We start from the raw sequence: 25,608 nt of genomic DNA, 5'->3' as shown, positions 1-25,608 counted from the left end.
GAGGCGGGTGGGGGGCGGGGGGGGGGGGGGGGTCAGGGTGAGGTGGTTAGGCTTAGGGGCTGTGCATAAATATTTTGTTGATCTCCTCTCAGATTTGAAAGTTTTACAGTACAGAGCTTTAGTTATGAACAAGAAACTGATACTGTACTTGAATTAAAAAGAATTCAGGTTCAATAATTGCATTCATCGAAATATAATGTATATTACTGTGTGTTCTGTTTATTATATTGGTTTCGGGGGAATTTGAACGGCAACGAATTGTTTCTTATCACACAAAAAGATGAACTATGACTCCGTTCCTTTCTGATTACGATAGAAACATGACTGTTACGTTTAGATCAATTCTTCGAAGTTCGTGTCTTGAAGTATGGTTATTTAAACTGTGGAAAAGTAATATTATTTAAGAGATAATAGATGGGCAATAGGCAATGATCCATTTCTATTGATTTATATTGTGTTTCTATACAAAAAAAGTGTATACTTCTGCATTACATCTATTGAATGCCTTTCATGAAGAATAAGATCTTATTATTGTTAAACACTGTGTAAAATGAAATGTTTCTTTGGTAACAGTAGGTGTGCGTCATGAGAAGTTCTTGATTTATTTTTGACACTTGATGGCAGTTGCTAATAATGCTTAATGTATGAATTACAGAAAATAATACTGACATTATAGATGGACACTCGACGTCATGGTAATTCATGTCTAATGTATGGGCTTCAGAATCAGAACTCAGTAACTCATTTGCTTTGTAATTCTTACTGTACTTTGTAAAGTACCAATCAAACCGATTTTTGCTTTGAAAGGTGGATAGGGATCGATCATGTTGTATCATTTGCCACAAATATGAATGCAATCTTATGATGTAGGTGTGCCTAGATGTACTGTATAAAGTGCTCTATAAATTTTTTTTTTCTTTTTAAAGTATTCTGCACATGTACAAGTCAATGCTTAGATAGGAGTTTTAGTATGTGACTTTGTAGGAATGCGATTATTTATCTGTGCTCATTGGAAAACTTCTTGTTCTGCCTTTAAATTTGTGCCAAACTGTTTGCCAAACTTTAGTGTGCCCTCATGTCTTTGTTCTGTGTGTTTGTGTTTAATCACAGCCTATGATTTTATGAATTTGTTGAAATAGTTCACTGAGAGGGTTCGCAATCATGAAAGCTTAAACACTACATATTCAAGTTTGCAAAATTAACCCTGGGACTGAATATTTCTTTCTAACACTGTACTACATGCCACAAATTCTAAATGTGGATCTATAGTGTCATATTGTCTGAACATGACATAATACATTTAAATACTTCTTTCATTTTTAATATCCTGTTGTAATTATATGATTTGTTTGAAAAGCCAGAACTTGCTCGTGCTAAATTACTTTTTTATGTCAGGGCTTTGCCGCTGTATTCCCCGTTTATTGCAATGTTTACCTTTCAAAATCATGATTTATGTCTATCAGATATATGTCTCTTTTTTTGTAAATTATTAAAGGTGAAATATATAAACCTGTGTGTGGAGGAAATATGTTTTTATATCTTGGTGAGGACTTTTTTTTTTTTTTTTTTTTAAACTAAGCTTTTATTTAAAAAGTAAAAGAACCAAAATGTTATTTTGGTTACTGAGGTTAAGGTTAGAGAAAGATATAGGTGCATGTAATTAATTAGCTGCCTTCATAAGTATGTCAGAGGAAGGGGTGCGTGTGTGCATGCGGGCGTGTTTAAACCCTCACTGGAGTGCTGCCATAGCTGAAATAGTTTCTGGTGGTGAGTCTGGCTAGATATGAAAGGAAGAAAGCATGCTTACATCACTAGACCAGTCGCTTTAGTTGAAGAGAGCTGCTGTTATTCTGGATCTAGCACAGGTAAGGGAGAGAGAAATTTTTGTTGCTGAGTGGTGCCTTCTTCACGTCTGAACCTGTTCCAGCCAGTCTTCCCCACCGTGCCACATATTGCTGCTGCACAGGTGCTTCCGGTCCACTGAACCACATCAGCTCTCAAACCATCACTCACTCTTTCTTTTCAATCTGTCCTTCTAACACAGTTGGAACATAAACTCTAATCCAAAAGGTCAAATCCAGCTTGCTTTTGAGCTTAAACGATACACTCTCAGGGCTATTGTAATTTGTAATTTTCAGAGATGCACCTATGCTAAATTTCTCAGCCGATACCGATAACGATTATTCAGAGTGCTAGCGGCCGATACCGATAACCAATACAGGTAGTTCTGCCTTTTATACCTTATTTTAAATGAATAATAATGAATTCCACAATTCTGAAAGAAATGGAAATAAAAGCTTTATTCTCTCCATTTCACAAGTTGTTTCACAGTAACTGGTCTCATAAACAGAAAACACATTACTCTAATGAACATTAACACATGAACTAAATTCTGAAGATTAAAGTAAGATTTCTTAACTCATTGAATGTTATTCATTCATATTAACATTGACTGAATGCTAAAAATCCTCCTGTTAGTCTCACATTCACTCACCACAAAGAAAGCATTTCTACTTCATCACTGACATCAAACTGGTAATATATAATATCAACTTTTTTTATATATATATATTAACATTAACTGGATATGAGGGCGCATGGTGGCTTAGTGGTTAGCACGTTCGCCTCAAACCTCCAAGTTTGGGGGGTCGATTCCCACCGTGGCCCTGTGTGTGCGGAGTTTGCATGTTCTCCCTGTGCTGTGGGGGTTTCCTCCTGGTACTCCGGTTTCCTCCCCCAGTCCAAAGACATGCATGGTAGACTGACTGGCATGTCCAAAGTGTCTGTAGTGTATGAATGGGTGTGTGTATGTGATTGTGCCCTGTGATGGATTGGCACCCTGTCCAGGGTGTACCCTGTCTTGTGCCCAATGCTCCCTGGGATAGGCTCCAGGTTTCCCTGTGACCCTGAAAAGGAGTAAGTGGTATAGAAGATGGATGGATTAACTGGATATGTAATAATATACATTTATTATATATATATATATATATATATATATATATATATATATATATATATACTACTCTACAAATATATTTTTCTGTGCAATATATACTTTTTTGTCAATTCATCTTCATTTAAATCTTTCAACGGTATACTGGTGCTTTAATTCAGCGCGGCAAAAAAAAAAATTGACTCAATGCCGAAACTCCCGCTTCACTGCTGCAGCGTCCAGTGTAAATTTTAGCAGGGCAGAGATTAGAAACTGCAGTGTAGTCATCATTCCACACAAGAGACATCATCTTTACACACAATACAAAATCTATGTGTTTTCCCACCCTCTTTTGATTGACAGGATATAATCGGCCCTGATTATGGGATGTTTTAAACTAGCATGAAAAATAGCCTTTTTCAGCCGATACATCGGTGCATCTCTAGTCATTTTGTTACATAAAACGTCAGATGTAGAGGGGGCTCAAACTGATATCATCCAACATCCTGTAGAGGTTAATATTTCATGATAACCAGAGACATGAAGTTATTTATTTAATAGTAAAAATTAGGGTGTGAGGAGGGAAAGCAACTACCAAGCAAGTGTAATAAAGTATCACACAGTTCAGCCCAAAGCCACTCACCTTATGTATTACGTATACATTATTATTGGTTGAGTTTATTTTTCCTCAAACACACATGCAGGAGGCGTGTATACTACGAGTCAAGTGAAAACCTTAAAATTGCGGAATTGAATCAAATTAAATAAAAAAAATATTCTAGAGGAATCTGGACACTTGTTAACACATGCATTGAATGAGATTATGTAGAAAACTGATACGATTTTGTGCCACCTACAGTATCTACAATGAACAATGCAAAAATTTATTAAAAAGGCTTTCATTTTACTCATCCATGTAAGAAAAAAATAAAACACACCATGCTAAGTAGAATTAATGATGAAGAGTTAGAAGTTGATGCATGGTACAACATAAATCAGTTCAAGTTATCATTAGGAGATCGCAACGCAAATCCCGATAGTACCACAGCTATTTGTGGATTGGTGCCAAGGGAGCAATATTGGCCATGCTCACTGCTCTCTGTCTCCCCTGAAGACACATTGACACTAACCAACAGTGAGCTCATGTATGCAGAAGAGGGCAGTTAGCATTTTCCTCCGAGTGTGTTACGTTACCCAGCAGCGGGAGCATGGTACCTCCCTGGTTGGTAGCTGTAGTATGACCCGGAACAGCTGGTTGGTGGATTGGAATTGTCAGATAACCAAATTGGGGAGTAAAAAAACCTAAACAAATCTATATTAAAAATAATATGATATATTTGTCAATTGAGGCTACTGGCAGGTTCCCTCAGGGTCTGGAGACATGGCCTAAAACAGACTTTACCCTGTGGAATGCATTAAGCAGTCTTGGCTTATCTAACAGCACCCTTGAACAAGCACTGCTGAAAGGCTGAATTTTGACGTTGATCTTAACTATGTGAAAATATGTGACCCTTGAAAATATCTTAGTAGCTAATATAACCGAAGGAATTTCAGAATGCCATTTTCAATCTAAACCTAGACCACCTGAGCAAGGCTCACACCTATAAAGGATAGAAAAATTGCAAGCACTGTACAGGGCAAGGGTTTCAGACTGGCAAGGTAGTGTATGTGTACAGTATATAACCAACATCATAAGAATGACTGCTCACCAAAGTTGGACTCACCCTGGAGATCCCCCATCAAGCTGTAGTGGAGGTGTACTGAATGAAACCTCAGTGACAACAACAGATGGTGGTTTTGCATCAGTGAAGTCTGGCTTTGTACTGAGGCGTTTTGCACAACACATCTACCCAGCTAAATACCTACCCCTCTCTTGAAGCCTCAGCTGAACTGGGGAAATTGCATCAGCTAGCAGTCAGAGTGAACTACTGCAGCTGGACCACTGTAATCCTGCACACCACCATCTTCTTGCACCCTGGCTGAACAATAAGCCAGGGTTTTTCTTCATGTAAACCATGGATGCCAGACTTCTGCTTACCTTAAGGACTATGTTAGAGATTTGTGGCAAGAATAGATTAGACACCCTGGGAGTGCAGTGTGGCTGTGTGTAAGACATCCAAAAGAAGCTCCCTCTCTTGCATATGCCACACAGATGTATGGAAACATATGAACTCAAGCTACCATTAGGCAGAAAGTTCTATTATGGAGTGATAGTGAAGGGGGCTTAGGGTGTAGTATTTTAAACGTGTCTCTCATTGTTTGAAGCTGTTCTAGAAGAGCTGTCAATAAAGCTTCAAAAGAATATGGCTAGTAAACTATGTGGCTGTCTGTTACTGAAATGTTAATGCTTCACAATCTGTATGTTTAACACTGTAAGCATTTTGGTTTGGGTAGCATTAACCTGAAAGCATGAAATATTTGTAATCTACAAGCAAACCACGCTAGCAAGCATGCCATTTAGCTAGCTAGTGTCATACATATCTAATGCTACAGCATACCCTATGCCATTATGACAGAGAATATTTAGTTAAGACGTAGACTAGCTAGGTGATTCAGCTGTACAGAGTAAATCTAGCTAGACATTGCATTACCCAATGTACTGAGATAAAGGTTTTTTTTTTTTTTTTTTTTTTTTTGTGTATTTCTTTGCTAGTAGCCCAGTCCTGTCATCTCATCATATTTTTATGTCTCGTAGTTGTGGAAGTAGAAGACTTTAGGCTGATCTCCTATAGTCAATGCCTCTGAAAATAAAACCATTGTACTTTTTTTTAAATTACCACCTTGTTAGCAGTGGTAGTTTTCAATGTTAAAAGATTTTGTTTCAGTTTACAATGCACCTCATATTACATTTACATTTATTCACTTAGCAGACGCTTTTAGCCAAAACAAGTTACAAATGAGGAAATACAAGCAAAGTATTAGGGCAATTAGGGCAATTAGGGCAATGAGACACGTTGGCTGCTGGTTTAAAGTGAAATGAATACATTTTAAGGCTACTTTAGCTGTGTCAACCCCCTCTGCTACTCTGCCTGCTGTAGTAGTGAGTGTGCCTAGCATTTCTAGGCAATGAAGCAGTTCACACAGAAAACACTGGGCACATGAAGTATACAGTATGTGAGTTACCTAGCATAGATCTTTAACCATGAAAAGAAACCAAGTTTGCATGGAAGACTGAAAAGTCAGCCAAAGGTTAGGACAAATAGATTCCACTTTGCAAACTGTGAAAACTTTAAGGTTGAAGATGGAGAAAAAAGGAGACCTCATGAACATATTGCTAAAGGCAACGGAGAACAAATTACTGATTGAATTTCAGTGCATATTTCTTGAAGTAATAAAGTTATTCCAGATTGCACTGACAATTAACTATTTTAACAGCGCTATTTTAACATCATCTGATGAAAGATTTTTTTTTTTTTTTCAGAATTGAGACAAGGTTAACAGATCCCTAAAGGCCACAGTGACATATGACCTGCTATTGTCATATGACAGTCATATTGATGTCAGTTAAATATGTAAAATCACAGAACTTTGGTCACAGGTTTGCACAATTATGACCACATTGGATTCTATTTAGGTAAAAGGAAACAAGTTTATGACCACACTGTTACTGTTTTGACAAACTGTTAAGCTTGGGCTGTCCCCTGAAGAGCAGCACAAGGTAAGATTTACCTTTAAATTTCAATGATGAATTCCATTACAATTTAATTTAAAATGTTGCTCTTGGTTGTCCTCATCTTCTTCAGTAACCACTTTGTTATGGTCAGGGTTGCAGTGGATCCCAGGAACATTGGATGTGAGGCAAGAATACACCCTGGATGGAACACCTGTCCATTACAGGGCACCATACACACACATTTACACCTAGATCATTTATCATAGTCAGTCCACCCATCAGTATGTTTGGGAGATGGGCGGAAACTGGAGAAACCACACAGACAGTAACCCTAACTCAGGATCAAACCAGAGACCCTGGAAATGTGAGGCATCAATCCTACCTGCTGCATGCTTGGTGCTGGATGTGACATTGTTTTTAAGGTCTTTGTGTCAAGATCTTGGTTTGGTGTGATGCTTAAGCTTTGCTAGTGAAACCTGACATGACAATTCAGTTGTCTTTAGAAAGCTTACACTTTCTTGCAGTATATTTGCATCAGAAATAACGTGTTCTGACCTTGACACACCTTGTTTTTTGTAAACTGATGCCACTGGAATAGATTAGACAAGTGAATAGTCTGCCTACATAGGAAAAAAAACAGATTCGTTGTATCAGACATTCAATTAATTAGTTATAAACAGCAACCTGCACCCTTGGTGCCGAGAAGAATATGTACCGCGTCTTGCTAAGGTTTAGAGGACTTATATAAGCATCAAAAGTAATGTGTTCAGACCATGAGACACCTTGTTTTTTGTAAACTGATGCCACTGGAATAACTTAGACATAATAAATAAGTGAACTATCATGTGAATAGTGTACTTACATAGGGAAAAAAAACATTATAGTTCCACCAGACCTTAATTAGATATGAATGACAAGCTGCATGCTTGGTACTGAGGAGAATATTTACTGTGTCTCGCTGAAGTTTAGAGGACTTACAGTGCCCTCCACTAATACTGGCACCCTTGATAAATATGAGCAAAGAAGGCTGTGAAAATTTGTCTTTATTGTTTAACCTTTTGAATTTTTGTTTAAAAAATTCACAAAAATACTCTGCTCTCATGGATATCAAACAATTGCAAAAAAAAAAAAAAACCCCAAAAAACACAGGTTTATAAAAAATGTATATATCTTTGAAAATATATGTGTGCCATAATTATTGGCACCCTTTTAGTCAATACTTTGTGCTACCTCCCTGTGCCAAGATAACAGCTCTGAGTATTCTCTTATAACGCCTGAGGAGGTTGAAGAATACATGGCAAGGGATCTGAGACCATTCCTCCATACAGAATCTCTCCAGATCCTTCTAATTCCAAGATCCACGTTGGTGGACTCTCCCCTTCAGTTCACCCCACAGGTTTTCTATGGGTTTCAAGTCAGGCTGGGATGGCCATGGCAGGACCTTGATTTTGTGGTCAGTAAACCATTTTTATGTTGATTTTGATGTATGTTTTGGATCATTGTCCTGCTGGAAGATCCAACCACGGCCCATTTTAAGCTTTCTGGCAGAGGCAGTCAGGTTTTCATTTAATATCTGTTGATATTTGATAGAGTCCATGATGCCATGTATCCTAGTCAAATGTCCAGGTCCGCTGGACAGCCCCAAAACATTAAAGAGCCACCACCATATTTAACCGTGAGCATGAGGTACTTTTCCTTATGGCTACCTCTCTGTGTGGGCCAAAACCACCACCAAAAAGCTCTATTTTCTTTTCATCTGACCATAGAACTCGATCCCATTTGAAGTTCCAGTAGTTTCTGGCACACTGAAGATACTTGAGTTTTTGGATGACAGTAGAGGCTTTGTTTCTTGACACCCTTCCAAACAACTTGTGGTGATGTAGGTGTCTTCGGATTGTAGTTTTGGAGACTTTCTGACCCCAAGACACACAAAACTTCAGCAATTCTCCAGCTGTGATCCTTGGAGATTTTTTCACCACTCGAACCATCCTCTTCACAGTGCATTGAGACAATATAGACACATGTCCAATTCCAGATTGATTCATAACATTTCCAGTTGACTGGAACTTCTTAATTATTGCCCTGATGGTGGAAATGGGCATTTTCAATGCTTGTGCTATATTCCTTGATCTTACCGATTGTTATGAATGACTAAGGGAATTTGGCCTATGTGTTACCTTAAAATTTTAGCCCTGTGAAATAGGAAGTCATAGTTGAACAATTTCCTGTTCCTAGTACACCCAGGGTGTTCCTAGTACACCCTGTTCCAAAGAAATTTTAAATATCAATGGGAATATACTTCAAATATATTTTTCTCATATGAATTCATAAGGGTGCCAATAATTATGGCACACACATATTTAACAAAACTATTTTTGGGGGCATAGACCTGTGTTGTGTTTGCAATTGTTTGATATCCATGAGAGCAGAGTATTTCAAAAGTTTAAACAATAAAGACAATTTTTCACAGCCTTCTTTGCTCATATTTACCAAGGGTGATGATATTTGTGGACAGCACTGTACAGTATATTAGTATCAAAAGTACAACTGCCAAAAATTATGGAATCTGCACATTTACAGGACACTCACAGTTTTTTTTAATTCGCAGCAAATAAACAAATCACAGATATGACATAAAACATTTTTTCTTTAATAGCTGAACATTCTGACTTCATAAAACATACCTCAAATAAATGAAATTCAATTGTTTTAATTAATGGCAGATTTTTTTTCAGATCAATTAGAGCAAAAAAATTATGGAATCATTTAATGTTGAAGAACAAATTATGAAATCATCAACAAAAAAAATCACAATTAGTAGGTTGTTGCTCCTCCTCCGGCTTTTATGATGGCCTGAATTCTTTGAGGCATGAACTTCACTAATGAAAAACAATATTCATCAAGCTGGTTCCAACTTTCTTGAATAGCGGTTGCCAGATCAGCTTTGCAGGATGGAGTCTTGTCACGGACCAGTTTTTTAATTTCCACCACAAACTTTCACTCAGATTGAGATCCAGAATGTTTGCTAGTCATGTCATTGAGTTTATCTGCGTTTCCTGAAGAAAAGCTTTAACACTCTTTGCTTTGTGGCATGATGCATTATCGTCCTGAAAAATTGACTTCATCATCACCAAACCTATTTTCTATCGATGGAATGAAAAAAGTGTCCAAAATTTCTGTGTATTGACTGTTCATGTCTCCCCTGCTTCTTTACCTGAAATGCAACCCCATATCATAAATGAGTGAGGAAATTTGATTGTTTTCTTCAGGCAGTCATCTTTATATGTTTCATTAGAACGGCACCAGACAAAAGTTCCAGCATCGTCTTCTTGGCCAATGCAGATTCATGATTCATTACTGAATATCACTTTCATCCAATCATCCACACTCCATGATTGCTTCTCTTTAGACCACTGTAACCTTTTTTCTTCTGTTTAGGTGTTAGTGCTGGTTTTCATTTCATTCAGCTGATTTTTTCGGTTCTGTCACAAACATTGATTCTTATTTCCACCCATCTGTCTTTCTTTTTTTTGTTTTTGTTGTTGTGCATTTTCTTTTTCAAGGCATATTGTCTTGAATTTTCTATCCTGACACTTTGCCATCTTACTTGTATGTTTCTCTTTTACAACCTTCCCATTTTATTTAAGTTTGCACCAATTTTTTGACACAGCTGACTGGGAACAACCAACATCTATTGTCACACTCTGTGTTGGATTTCCTTATTGAAGGAGTTTTATAATCCTTTCCATTGTTTCAATTCGCAACTCTCTTGTTGGGGCCATGTTTCCTTTCAAAAAGTCCCAAGGTTAAGGTCTGTAAGCACTCTCTAACTGCAGACTAATTTGCATTTTTAGACTTGTGCTGGTATTTGTTTTAGAAATGCAAATTACAATGAGATTCCATAATTTTTTCCTCTTGATCTGGAAAAAACGATACACCATTAATGAAAACAATTTCATTTATTTTGTTCGAGGTATGTTTCACAAAGCCAGAATGTTCAGCTATTAAACAAAAATACTTTTGGGTCATATCTGTAATTTGTTTATCTGCTACCAAGTAAAAAAGCTACCAAGTAAAAAAAAGGGTGAACATCCTCGGAGTGTGGTGATTCCATAATTTTTGCCAGGGGTTGTAGTGTGTTCTGACCTTGACACACCTTGCTTTTTGTAAACTGATCCCACTGGAATAGCTTAGGCATGATAAATAAGTGAACTATTGTGTCATGTGGAAAGTCTACCTACATAGGGGGAGAAAATTCTAGTTGTATTAAACATTTAATTAATTAGATATGAACGATACTTTGCACTCTATGTGTTGAGAAGAATATTTACTGTGTCTTGCTAAGGTGTACAGGACATATTAGTGATGGGAAGTTCAGCAAAATTAACGAATCTTTTTTCGAGTCATTTCATTAATTTCAGCAGAATATAATTAAAATGTTACATGTTACATTCACCAACACATCTAGTACTTAATAAACTATAAAATAAACCAGTGCAACCAAGGTTGAATTATGAGAAACAGAAATGATTAATTAATAGCTTAGTTGGGTCTTCAGGCTATGCAGTCTGTTAGTTCACCTCACCTACAGATCCGAGTCGTTCTTTCTTTCATCACGTCACATTTGTCACGTCTGTTCCTCGGAAACAGAAATGATTAGTTCACGTCTCGAGTCTTCGTGTTCGAGTCGTCCATTCATCACGTGACCGCCCGATAGGCTGAATGCACTGGGGCTGTGACGTGATGAACGAACGACTCGGACTCGAATACTCAAGAGGTGAACTAATCACTTCTGTTTCCTCTACAAAAAATAAAAGGGATGTTGCCGCGCATGCGTGGTCAACACAAAATGAACGAATCACTCTCTGAGACAACTCGTTGTTCCCGAGTCATATTAAAGATCCGTTCAAAATGAGCGAATCATTCATGAGCGACACATCACTAACTTATATTAGCATCAAAAATAATGTGTTCAGACCGTGAGACACCTTATTTTTTTGTAAACTGATGCCACTGGAATTGTTTAGACATGATAAATAATGTGAATAGTGTACCTAAATAGGAAAAAACAACAACATTCTAGTTCCACCAGACATTAAATGAATTAGATATAAACGGCAAGTGAACTAGTGACTGAGTTAAACACGAACAGAAAGTGTTGGCAGACGTAAGGATAAGCGGACTCGCAATAGGACCACGCGTCGCGCCAGAAGCAAGCCGGCCCTCTGCAGTGCGCGCGAGGCCGCGGGAGAAGTGCTGGCCGGCCGGGGAGGCGGAGGACGGGGAGAGGAGCGCGAGGAGGATTCGGGAGTCCGCGGCAACAAAACAGAAAAAGGGCTCAGGCCTGGGACTTGGCAAAAGACGGGTAATTAACGTGGTGCTGCGTTTTCATAACACCCTGCCCCTTCGTCAAAAACCGCCTTCGTGCAGTTCGCTATTCAGGAGGAAACTGTAGCCGTGTAAAGCGAGCGCGATGTCGGAGAGAGACAGCAAGGCGCTTTTCTCTCTGCTTCTGCAGATGTGAGATTCAGACATTGCGCTTTATGCGCTTGAACTTGAACTGATTTTTTTTTAAATAGGTTGCAGATAAATGTGAGCACGTTAGTGAGAAACGTTTCGTGCCTTTAACATTTTTTTAAACACTGAGTTTCAATTTGAAATCTGAATCCCTTGGGGGATAAAAGTGGCTTTTAGTGCTTTTCTCGAATGTCCAAGGCAGGTGACCTGCGCGCGCGCACACGCACACATGCACACACGCGTGCGCGCTTCCGCTACCTAAAACACGACACATCGATACAAGGCTACTAATTTTCATAGATTTGTAACCTAGATAAACCATTACAGAACCCCACATCCGCCCTCCCCCCAAAACGATCTGTTATTGTTTCAAGAATATGCTATCATTTCCAGACCTGATTTATTGACCTCAAAATCTAAACGCTTGTGTATTTTTAATTCATTGGCTCGCGCACTGTCATTGTGTTAGGCTAGAAAAATCACACTGAACAAAGCAGAGTACAAACATTTCCACAGCTACACAACTTCTGTGAGTAAAATGGCGTTAGGGCAGTACCACAACCTATATGCAATGCATATGTCTTTCCTGGAGAGGGTATATCATAGGCAGAACTGAGCTGGGCAGAGAAAAGCACATCCAGCACACACACACAAATAAATGTGCCTTTTGTGTAGTGATATATGATTCAAATATCACCTGTATGCATGCACTGTGGAGAATCAATATTTTATAACCTTGTTATAAAAGCATATCTCTGGGAATCTGCTGTCATATTTCAGGACAGAATATAAGAAGTATGGGTTGGGATGTCTAGATGCAGATAGTGGGAAGAGTACTTGAGGGTGACTTGTTGCCTGTTTGATTTATTGTATCTTGTCAGGCTTTGGACATTATACTGTGTCAGGAAGATGGGAAGATGTGGTCTAGATGGATTTATCACATACTTTGTAACCGAAACATATTTCCACGATTGGATAAGGACACCGGAATAAGATTGGGCAAATGAGATTAGGGCAGTAGGACATGCTATATTTGGAACTGTTCGGATAAGCTATATTTTCACTAAGATTGCTTACACTGTAGGAATTCTGGAGTCAGTGGGATTTGGTTTTGCCTCACAAATGAGTCCTTTGGCTTACAGGGGAAGTATTTCTGTCAGAGTGTGTTCCAAAGAAAGCATTTTAATAAAGTGTCTATGTGAAGAAAGTGACATATGGTGTTTTATTTTGCAGGAAACCAAACAAGGGAGGATCACTGAAACATATATATATATCTTTTTTTGCTTTGTTTTTGTTTTGATCTTTTTTTTTTTTTTTAAATCACTGTTGTACTGTATTGGAAAGTGATTCGTTTGGTGATGCCATCCAACACAGTCACCACCACCACCGCTGCTTTCAAAAGCTCTGACTTCAACAGTGGGGGAAATCGCATGGTAAGAGTGTGCTCTTTGCAGCAGTCAGGCACTGGGTGTAAATAATTTCTGTAATGACTACATGAGGTGAAATTTTGAGTAAGACAGAGTCAACCAGTGCAGTTTCATTTCATTTCATTTCATTTCATTACACCACTGATGTGGTCTTGAATGTAATACGCATACCATACTATTTAATACTATGTATTAAAGTCATACATGAAGTATGATTTAGTAAATATGCACTCTATTTAGTAAATATGCACTCTACTTAAATAAGATGTCTGTGAAATGTAATAATGTTGCATCGGGTATTGGTTCGAATACTGCGAGAGAAAAAAAAAATCAAAAGGCACCATAGACACTATTGACAAGCAGTGCATAGAAACTCACTCATGATATTTTAAGGCATTATCAGTGATAGAAAATGGCCAGATGGTAATCAAATTTACTGTAAATATAATTAAGGCATGTTTGATTGAGTGGTTTGTCCCATTAAATTTCACCCTTGTCATGTTTTCACCTGGACCAGATGTTTTCAGAACCAAACACAAGATATTCTCTGGCAGTAGGTTTAAAGACGGCCTGACATCATTCTCTTTTTATCGTATTTGAACATGAGCAAAACTCCCTTCCTTTTGAACTGTGAGCTGGAATAATAATTGTGTACTGCCACAGGGGCTGTTTGTATCACAACGTATCGTATTTAAACACTCACGCATTGTTATCCTCCTTGGCCCGGGAGATTTGTGCGCCTGTGTCATGCAAGTGTTTGGTGACGTGGGTGTTGGCTTGTGGATAGGAGGATGCCGTATGGCTGATTTATAGACGAATTCATTCTCTTCCTCTCCACCCGCGGAGCTGTGCGAGGCTCACTGTAGTCCTGTTGCCTGGCAACAAGGCTCGCCTTAAATATCTGGCCATTTGCCAGAAATAGAGCGAAGCTATAGACGAGGTTGGCGAGTTCACAACAGGCAGCGGCAAGTTTCCAAAACCTCACTTTGTATTTTTAAAATTGAAATTATTTCTTGGCTTAGCGCTGTTATGGGAGACATTCAGATATTTCACCTGATTTTTGTGAGCACTTGCGGATTAGTAGTAATAGTGTAGTAATAATGTATTGTTGTGTAATAGTCATTGGGCACTGTTGCATTATGTACATATTTTTGAAAGAATTATATACTCATATATTGAATATACATAACAGAAATAAAACTAGGCATAAGCAGGTATTGGCGGTCCGCTACTGCAGACCTTTGGTCATGTTGGACAGATTCAGTATCCCTATTAACATGATTTAGAGCATTGCTATTCAGTCAAGTCTAGTGTCGTGACAACCTTCGGACCGTCTTTTCTTGCCTGTACACCCTAGGGTGCTTGGCTGGCAGGGAGACTGGGTGTTGGAGGGGGGGAGAGACAGTTGTTCCAGACAAAGAGGAATGGGAAGGAGGGAAGAGAAAGAGCTGCCAAATGTCTTTGTAACTGTGTCAAGTGGGAGCCGAGAGTGGTAGGTCAGCTTCAGGGCTATAGAATCCTCACTTCATAGTGCCTAAAAGGGATGTGTCACTCAAGTGCCGGCTTTTCTCATTATCTAAACATCCTTGTCTGGACAAAAAGAAGAATGAAAAGAGAAACCCATTCACCCCTTTTCATGTAGTTGTGTGTCTCTGGCTTTGGCATGCACAGTTTATGGTAAGCGTGTCAGAGACAGCAATGTATATGATGGAGATGATCATGTTATGCCATCCTGTCTTCCCAGGATGCCTTTAGAGAACGCAAACTGGCTAAACCGGCCGCATGCTCTTAGAGCACTATTGTAGATTTATATCCATTAGCGCTATGATATGATATGATGTCGATATAGTGATATAATAAGATCATGATACACTTCATGATGCACATAAGTATTGAAGTTATCATCAGGTGTCAGTGTTTAAAAAAACTAAATTGTAAAAAAGTAACTGATTGGACATTACAGACTATTTCTTATGATATATTTCATGTATCATGAGGATTTCTTTAAGTATAGTGATATGATTTATTTTTTCTTTCTTTTCGCCCACCCCTAATATCAATCACATTTCCAACTTATTCACATAATGAACACTTATTAATTAGTACTCTTTAATACTTTAATACTAAACAGCCCTTCATCTCAAATATTGAAAACCATTGACATGTTCTGGGTAGCAGGTGTGTGTGCACAGTTGTGATAACAAATAAGAGTTAAAAGTGGTAGGGATTCACATAAGGTCTATTTAATAGAGTTTATTACTTTCACGTCAAAATGTCCTGAACATAAATTTCGGTAATATAAATGTGATGTTTATTTGTACTGTATCCTAGAGAAATTGAGCCAAATGAAAAAAATGTCTGAGAAACCATCTTCAGTATTCCACTTTACTAAAAAGTTCAGTTGTGTGATTTTATGCAAAATGAACAGATAATAAGTGTGAAAAAGTAGCAGATTACAAGACTGAAACAGATGGGAAACAGTGGGGAGTGGAGGTGTGGTGTGATGCATTTGTGACATGGAGGCTCTTTGTCATTTGGGCAGACTGACAGTGTGAGTCGGGAGAAGGAGCTGGCTGCGGCGGACAGGCCAACGTTCAGCACTCCGGCCCGCAAAGTCGGACGGCCCAGCCGCAAACGCAGACACCTCCTCGTGAGTATTCTGCAGTCGGTGTACAGTTTAGCTCTAACACGCAGGATTTACTTTCAGGAAGAAAGCAGAAAAACAGGATATACAGGAAGGCTTGTCGGAACACAAAATATAGCAGTGCAAATCATAAACCGTCATGTTTTTGTTGTTGTTTTTTTTCCCCCTCAACATAAGCATTTTCTTACACTTGTTGATGATGACTCAGTATTTAGTAAAAAAAAATAAAGTTCCCGAAATGAAAATGTTTCAAACATTAAGATATTCGAATGTACGCTTGTATTGAAATATGTGACTATTTTTCCAAAACAGCTTGAAACATATCATGCAAATTAAGATGAAATAAGACATAAATAATTAAGACGTATAAGTAGCAGTAGTTGCTCTGTCTCGCTGTAATTGCATAATTCATTAATATCTCCAGTGATTGAGGTATTGGATTTAATCTGGGCAGTGTGTGTGTGTTTACCTGACTGGTTCGTGGCCTGCACGGCTGAAGGCTAACTGGGGCTACAGCTCATGTTACCCTGCATGTGCGTTTAGCCAGTCTTCAGTTCTGACCCGTGACAGAGATCATGTCTGGGTCACAGGGTCACCGAGGTTGTTGCATAACACTCATTCTTTCACACAGGCTGAGAGCTGACTCATTTATCTTCTCTTTTCACTCTCACAATTTCTCTTTGCTTTGACTTGTTGTTGTTTTTTTGTTTTTTTACTCATTTCACTTCTCATATTTCCCTTTGTTTCTCAGTGTCAGTCTTTTTAACTGTCATTTACTCCAAAGAGAACCCACTCTGAGAAAGTCAGCTAGTGTTTTTCACATGCACCCCCTGCTAATCATCGTCTGCCACGGAGCCCGTTTTCCTGCGTTTGAGAATAATCCTAGCTCTTGCATAATTAATCTGGACAGGGCATGTCAGAGCACATGGCGCTGAGCCACCCCACATCCGCTCCTCCCGCCCCCTAGGGCTTTCTGATTTTATTACCCCAATATACCAACCCTTCAACAGGTAATTGTGGTAATAGTAGGGGAATTTCAGTGCATGCATTGGTGGACTGTGATATTTTCATGCTGCTTTTGACTGTCTCTGTGAATTATCTCTGAAACATAACCCTATGAGAAGATGTCCCTCAGGGAAGTAATGAGAAAGGTGTTCTCCCTCTCATAAGATGTGCTCCACTTTTCATCCTGACCCAGTAATGGTATTGTTTCTTCACACTGTGTGTGTGTGTGTGTGTGTGTGTGTGTGTGGTTTTTTTTTTTCACCCACTATTTTTACACTGTATTCTAGCGGCTGTTGAGACAACCCCTTTCCTGCCCCTTCCTTTTCTGAAAAATGTCAGACTACACACGTGCAAATTTCATAGGTCGTGTAGGAAAGGTGCTTTGTATAAAGTGCACCATATATTTTCATTCAGTCAACATCTGTTCAATGCCCATGCTGCTCTGCATTTGATTTGCGTGTACTTAATGCCATGTTTACTGGTTGCAATTTGCCAGCTGTTTTATTATTTGTTAGAGCTGAGTAATGGTTGCTTTATTCTGCTTTATTAGGCCGAGACTGAGGGTTGAGGAAAGTAAAACACGCGGAGCCCACTAGCTCCTTTCTGACAAACAGCCAACATTCCTCTCATACCTCTGCCTCTTTGTAACGTTGAGTGAAAAAACTGAAACAAACGGAAAGAATGCGCCATAACGCATATAGAGTTTTCTGGAAGTAGAAATGCCCCGCTTTAGTGAGTTTTACATGTAACACACCCGTTTCATTGAACAAGATTATTAAAAATACAGTACATTCTTTATTTTATAGAGTACTGTGCAAAAGTATTACGTGTAAAGAAATTTTGCAAAGAGAAGATGCTTTTGAGGCGCCTTAAGACTAAAAAGGGAAAACCTTTCATGCGGCTTGGCTGTTTACCCGACAGCGTCTTTTTGGGGCCTGAAAATGCAAACTTGTGAAAACGATGACGTCATGCGCAGGCGTATTATGTGTTCAGGCTATAGGCATGCGCAAGAGTACTTCAAAACAACGCGTGAGACATTCAAAACTACAATGGCGGACTACAGGGCTGTGCTTGTGCCGCTCAAGATTTTGAGTTTATTGACATCTCTCCAGCAAAGTGGAGATTTACTGCATCACTATGACGACCAGCGGAGACACGTATCTTACACACGCCATATTATTAACCCGCATCTACGCCGACGACGTGTGTTCAAAATCTTATAATTATCTTTGTAATAGTCTGTTTTGGAGTAAATCTGTATCCTTTTATTGCTAATAAAATATAGAAAGCAGACAGAATGATTGTGAGTGTCTCACAATTTTGTTCCAATTTGGTACAGTGACGGTCAGTTATTAGTACTTAAAGATGCACTATTTCGATTTTTTTCAGTATTTAAAAACGAACGAGCTTTGTTAACAGACTTCTGACTTGCAGCACAAGAAAAGCTGAAGGATGGGGTCGAAGACAGAAAAATCCATTTCCACAATGAAAAAAACCTTAATGCAGGTTTCATGTACGTTAAATTATATTACATTAGGGACATCTCAGCATTTATTAACCAAGAAAAATAAGCCAAATCTATGCTTGACAAGCGTGAGTTTTCACAATTCCTTATGACTATGAATCATTTTCCAAGTCTAACTATAGAGATTCTAAGTAACTGGAGACAGAACTGTTTTTTGTACTCCACATAGATCATAAACCGTTGAATTGGTTTGAGAAATATAAACGTTATTGTGCTTTTTATCCAGAAAAACCGCAGCTCCGCCGTTTACTTGTATTTGTTTATAGGGCGGTCTTGCCTGGATCAATATGGCGGTCACGGTGATGTGAACGCTTATGTGCACAGGCGTGTAGTGTTTCTTTCTAAAGTTACATCGCCAAGTACTGGCCTGGCATGCACAATACAGCTTTTTTAGTTGTTTTCGTGGATCCGTGTGAACGGGAACCGTCGTCTGAACGCAAAACGCAAAGGAAAAACTTTTCCGTTTACAGTACATCGTTGTCGTGTAAATGGACCCTAAAACTAATGAAATGAGAAGTTTGTAAGTTTTATTAAGTACACTGCTGTGCAGTTGTGTAAGGAAATTAGCTTCTAATTATCATGTAAAACCTGCCATAGTTATTCTGCAGACTTACTTTAAATTAAAAAAAAATTTTTTTAGCCATGATGATCATGGCTAAAAAAAATAAAATTGTCTATTACTTCATGTGTTACTTTCCTTAAAACCATACAGATGTTTTTTGGGGAAAAAGCTGCACTTTTTCACTGCAACATAGATCCAAGACATTTCAAATAAATTCATGATCCCAGATGAAAAGTTGAGACCTGATGATGTTCTCACACTCCAGAGAGCAGCGAGAAACAACCAGGTCCAGCAGTGACTCTAGAGGTTCTTTAGCATGAGACATAAAATGGCTGTGTTCTGTCTGCCTTCTTTGATTTCCTCTTCATGAGGACGGCTTTGACGCTCAGAGCCAGTGAGGCGAAGCAGCAGCGGGTACGAAGAGCACCACTGTCAGGCTGGCAGAGCCGTTCTCCTGTGGCCCTAAATCTGTCCTCCTTGATTTCAGCAGTTTCTGATTTCATATGAATCTTTTACCACTCGCAAAGTGCTCCTAAAGCAGGTGGTTGGATTAGCGGGCCGATACACTATGTCTTTGTGTGAGGATATTAATAAGCAGCCATACAGGATATGTTGTCATAAAGCCCTGGGGCTTTGTGCTGGCGTCTTGGGTGACTTGCCACTGTTTTCATACGCTGGGAACCATGTCCAGTAAGCGATACATGCTTAATAAGAACCATCCTTGTGTGGAATGATGTGGTTCTCGTGCTCTGGGCTCTCAAACAAAGGTTAAACTTATTGAAAGTATTGAAAGGAAAATGTTTTGAAATGACACAGTAAAGAAAGCATTATGCAAAATATAACAGTCATTTCTTTAAGTATATAAAGTGGGTTTCTGAGACTCTTCTGAAGACAGTATGATCAACTGAGCACAGTATTTGCCTTCAGTCATAACCACTCTGTACCCTCCCCCAACGCAAAGCATCTGCTCTGGTGGGGTTTTGAGGAAAAAAGACCACTGCTGAAAGAGTTTATGCCTAGCTGCAAACGCTCCCCCATTTTACCTTCAGATTTCTTTCATACTGTATTTATTCTTCTGCATGCAGGCCAGGACCATTTCTAACACTGCTCCTTCATGTTTTAGAACAGTTAATGGTAAATGGAAAAGCAAACCATTTTGTGACTTGTTTATTTCCATACGTTAGGCTCATTTCAGAATTTTCATCCTAGTATGCCTTTTAGGCTCCATTGTGCCGCTTATAGCCACTGACAGACTAAACATGTGAATGCTTAATCGTACTTGTAATCCTTAAGTGAAATATGTATTTATTTAAGCCAAGCCTCGATTTAAAGGATACATTTATATCATATGTCATAGTACATCAACATCCCTGCCTGTTGTTTGCCTATAGTCAACCCTCAAGTGTGCCTCCTATAGTTAAACAGACACAGTATGAAAGTGAGGTCTGGTTAGCAAAAATGTACAGAGAGGATGTTACAAGAAGGATTGTGAAATGGTAAAGATAGAAGGTTAACAACAGTAGATGTGCATTAACTGCAGTATCTAAAAGATGTAGTTCAGTTTTCAGCAAGCTTGAGCTGCCTGTGGTTTATGTCACGTGGGTTTGCTTTTCCAGATAGATCTGCTATGGCTATTGAAAACTTTTATTATGTGCACAAAAACCATATTTTTATTTATATTCAGTAAATGTGGCACTTTCTTCTAAGACATTGTCAGTAAAGATATATAACCTGGAGCTGGGCAATGTGATGATATAACATCAAAACAGATGAGTTTACACGTTACAAGTCTAAACTTGTAACGTGACGCACCACTCCGAAAACATAACCGCTTTGAATCATCTTATTCACAGCCAGAAACAAATCGTTAATGGTTAAGCATGAAAAGTTATTTGTTGTCGCCATTCAGTCAGGGTTAGTTGCTTATCTGTTTTGTATGAATTTTACGTAACTGGAACTTTACACGTTTTAGTTGAATACCCCTGAATTAGGATAATACATTACATACAGTGGATATAAAAAGCCTGCATGCTGTTAATATGCGATGTATTTTATGATGTAAAAAATTAAATCAGATCTTTTTCCACTTTTAATGTGGTAAACCATCAAAATTGAAGTGAAAAACAAATTGAAACATTTCGGGGGGGTGGGGGGGTAGGGGGGTGGAATACAGTAACCTGGATGTGCACACCCCTTAACTAATACTTTCTTAAAGTTCCTTCTGGTTGTAAAGAGTCTACAAACCTAGCACTTCTTGAATTGGCAATTTTATTCCGCTCTTCCTTGCGAAAATGCTCCAGATCTATCAGATTTCTAAGGGATTTGTTGTGCACAGTCCATTCCACCGGTTTGTGCCAAAATACAGTATCTCACAAAAGTGAGTACACCCCGCACATTTTTGTAAATATTTGATTATATCTTTTCATGTGACAACACTGAAGAAATGACACTTTCCTACAATGTAAAGTAGTGAGTGTACAGCTTGTGTAACAGTGTAAATTTGCTGTCCACTCAAAATAACAACACACAGCCATTGATGTCTAAACTACTGGCAACAAAAGTGAGTACACCCCTAAGTGAAAATGTCCAAATTGGGCCCCATTAGCCATTTCCCCTCCCCGGTGTCATGTGACTTGTTAGTGTTACAAGGTCTCAGGTGTGTCTGGGGAGCAGGTGTGTTAAATTTGGTGTCATCGCTCTCACACTCCCTCATACTGGTCACTGGAAGTTCAACATGGCACCTCATGGTGAAGAACTCTCTGAGGATCTGAAAAAAGAATTGTTGCTCTACATAAAGATGGCCTAGGCTATAAGAAGATTGCTAAGACCCTAACACTGAGCTGCAGCACGGTGGCCAAGACCATACAGCGGTTTAACAGGACAAGTTCCACTCAGAACAGGCCTCGCCATGGTCGACCAAAGAAGTTGAGTGCACGTTCTCAGCGTCATATCCAGAGGTTGTGTTTGGGAAATAGACGTATGAGTGCTGCCAGCATTGCTGCAGAGGTTGAAGGGGTGGGGGGTCAGCCTGTCAGTGCTCAGACCATACGCCGCACACTGCATCAAATTGGTCTGCATGGCTGTCGTCCCAGAAGGAAGCCTCTTCTAAAGACGATGCACAAGAAAGCCCGCAGACAGTTTGCTGAAGACAAGCAGACTAAGGGCATGGATTACTAGAACCATGTCCTGTGGTCTGATGAGACCAAGATAAACTTATTTGGTTCAGATGGTGTCAAGCATGTGTGGGGCAACCAAGTGAGGAGTACAAAGACAAGTGTGTCTTGCCTATAGTCGAGCATGGTGGTGGGAGTGTCATGGTCTGGGGTGCATGAGTGCTGCCGGCACTGGGGAGCTACAGTTCATCGAGGGAACCATGAATGCCAACATATACTGTGACATACTGAAGCAGGGCATGATCAGTATGCAGTATTCCAGCATGATAACGACCCCAAACACACCCCCAAGACGACTACTGCCTTGCTAAAGAAGCTGAGGGTGAGGGTGATGGACTGGCCAAGCATGTCTCCAGACCTAAACCCTATTGAGCATCTGTGGGGCATCGTCAAACGGAAGGTGGAGGAGCACAAGGTCTCTAACATCCACCAGCTCCATGATGTCATCATGGAGGAGTGGAAGAGGACTCCAGTGGCAACCTGTATAGCTCTGGTGAACTCCATGCCCAAGAGGGTTAAGGCAGTGCTGGAAAATAATGGTGGTCACACAAAATATTGACACTTTGGGCCCAATTTGGACATTTTCACTTAGAGGTGTACTCACTTTTGTTGCCAGCGGTTTAGACATTAATGGCTGTGTGTTGAGTTATTTTGAGGGGACAGTAAATTTACACTGTTACACAAGCTGTACACTCACTACTTTACATTGTAGCAAAGTGTCATTTCTTCAGTGTTGACACATGAAAAGATATAATCAAATATTTACAAAAATGTGAGGGATGTACTCACTTTTGTGAGATACTGTACATTCTCTAACTTGACTAGAGCCCTAGTCCCTGCTGAGGAAAAGCAGCCATATAGCATGATGCTACCACCACCATGCTTCAACATGGGCATGGTGTTCTTTGGGTGATAAGCTGTCTTGTTTTTGCACTAAACATACAGTACTCTGCAAAAGTTTTAGGCATATGCAAAGAAATGCTATAGAGCAAAGATGCCTTCAAAAATAATTAATTGTTTCTACATAAAAAATACGGTAAAGAGCAGTAAATAGTAGTAAACGAAACAAAGTGTGACAAAAATAATTAAAATAGTAGTCTCCGGTACAATGTGTGCAGTTTTATAAGGAAATGAGCTGTAAGTTTTATTGAGCATCTTACAGAATCAGACACAGTTCTTCTCGAGACTTTGACTGTCGTACTTGCTTGTTATTTTTGCAGCAAAACCCTGCAGCCTTCATTGTGTCTTGTTTGAAAAGTGTCTCTTACGTAATATGCTGCTTTCTTTACTGACATACATTTATCTGTAACATTTAATTTTGTTCTGGAAAACTAATGTTTGGGAATCTAAAATGTTTTTGTACTGACTCGATAATGTAGAAGTCATAAAATAAAAAAAATCTGTAACAAAAATAGGGTGACTAAAACTTTTGCACAGTACTGTATGTTTTAGAATTATGTCCAAAATGGTCTACCTTGGTCCTCATCAGACCATGACACATTTTGCCACATGCTTTGGTTATTATGATAATTAACCAAGTGAGCGATGCTGAAGTGAAGGCCACCTTGATTATCAGTTGTATATAAAGAAATGTAAGATTAGCTGCCTAGCTTACTTAGCTAGATGCTGTTGGGGTTAGCTCATGTTATTTCGAACATGTTTCTAGCTATATAGTTAGATATCTAGCTATGTTAGATACATTATACATTATCCTGAGCATTATAGGCTGTAGCAGCACTTAGAGATTTTACTTGACAGGCGATTGCTACCGAACAGAGCTACAGAGCTTTCATACTGTAAAACATCAAAAATATTCGGCTAGCTAGTGTAGTTCACTCAGCTAGCTAAGGTTTTATCGGTTTCATGTTTCTGCAGGTGGGATGTTGAGCCGTAAAATGCCGAGATCTTAATAGGTTTTGGCTCCCATAATTTGCAGATCATTATCATGCGGTTCCTTCTGAAGTATTTTAAACTGAAAATGCCTGATAAATTGAGTCAGGGCTGCTCATCTTAGCAGATCTCTGTCTCCACTGTCTCAGATATTGCTGCTGATGACTAAGCATCTGGTGCAAGAAGTATAGACTTTGGGCAGGAAACTGCTTCATTTTGATTGGCTCTCGAAATTCAATTATTTAAAATTCACACCTACTGTCTTTAAATTGGCTTACAGGCTTTTAAGCATGGGCATTAGCTGGATTGTTAATCATTCGGGGCTGTGCCCAGATTCTTCTAAATAGACTTGTAAATAAACTGTTTCCATGCATTTTGTCTTGCATGTGATGGCTAACTGCTTAAAAAACAGTTAAATGTGGACAAAAAGTTGGATTGAGCTTAAAACTTGCCTTGGGTGTTATCATGGTTTGCAGGGCTACCAGACTGATAAAATATAAAACTTTTTGGATAACTAACATGAGACTAGGCTAGTTTGGTGTCGTTAGCCAAGGGGAGGCACAACTAAGCTATCATTGTATGGGTTTAGCTTCTTCAGTGTCATGCAAAGTACGTTCACTATCCTTATGCTCTGATGATGTTCACGTAAATTGCAACTCATATCTACATTTGCACACCTTGCTTTCTTGTGTTCCTGTTAGTGTTTCAGTTTCAACCCCTTTACTGGTAAATAAATAAATAAATAAATGGATGAATAAAATCGACATATATCCAGGGCGCACGGTGGCTTAGCACGTGTGCCTCACACCTCCAGGCTTGGGGGTTCGATTCCCACCGCTGCCCTGCGTGTGCGGAGTTTGCCTGGTCTCCCCGTGCTGCGGGGGTTTCCTCCGGGTACTTCGGTTTTCTCCCCCAGTCCAAAGATATGCGTGGTAGGCTGATTGGCATGTACAAAGTGCCCATAGTGTATGAAAAGTGTATGAATGGGTGTGTGAATGTGTATGTGTGTGTGTCCTGCGATGGATTGGCACCCTGTCCAGGGTGTACCCCGCCTTGTGCCCCGATGCTCTCTGGGATAGGCTCCAGGTTCCCCACGACCCTGTAAGATAAACGGTATAGAAAATGGATGGATAGATGAATGTAAATAGATCCTTATATACTAACTGACTGTGTGAGCTAGCGTTTGGCAGACTTGAGAGCTGTCAGCCAATAAGATACGAGTATTTCCACGTATTTTCCTGTAAACCCTGTCTTATTGGTCTCGCCTCCGTTCACTGAAAATACAAAATTACAACACTGCTGTCTTCTTTTACTCATGTT

The 25,608-nt window shown here is 39.2% G+C and overlaps 1 protein-coding gene across 4 annotated transcripts in view; it reads left to right on the top strand.

Annotated features, from left to right (window-relative positions):
* The first annotated feature begins 11,760 nt into the window (after positions 1-11,760).
* The window catches only part of dnmt3ab (DNA (cytosine-5-)-methyltransferase 3 alpha b), a 64,232-nt gene continuing 50,384 nt past the window's right edge, over positions 11,761-25,608 (top strand). For 2 of the 4 annotated variants that reach the window (XM_017476842.3, XM_017476841.3), the window contains exons 1-3: positions 11,762-11,910; positions 13,296-13,495; positions 16,032-16,139. In XM_017476842.3, the coding sequence (XP_017332331.1) occupies positions 13,421-13,495; positions 16,032-16,139 (183 nt within the window). In that variant the 5' untranslated portion in view covers positions 11,762-11,910; positions 13,296-13,420. Of the gene's footprint in view, positions 11,911-13,295; positions 13,496-16,031; positions 16,140-25,608 lie in introns of all 4 variants that reach the window. The other 2 variants (XR_008396946.1, XM_017476843.3) reach the window with 2 other exon arrangements.

Source organism: Ictalurus punctatus, chromosome 9 (assembly GCF_001660625.3).
Source record: "Ictalurus punctatus breed USDA103 chromosome 9, Coco_2.0, whole genome shotgun sequence".
NCBI classification, from domain to species: Eukaryota; Metazoa; Chordata; class Actinopteri; order Siluriformes; family Ictaluridae; genus Ictalurus; species Ictalurus punctatus.
This window is presented reverse-complemented; position numbering and strand designations above follow the sequence as displayed.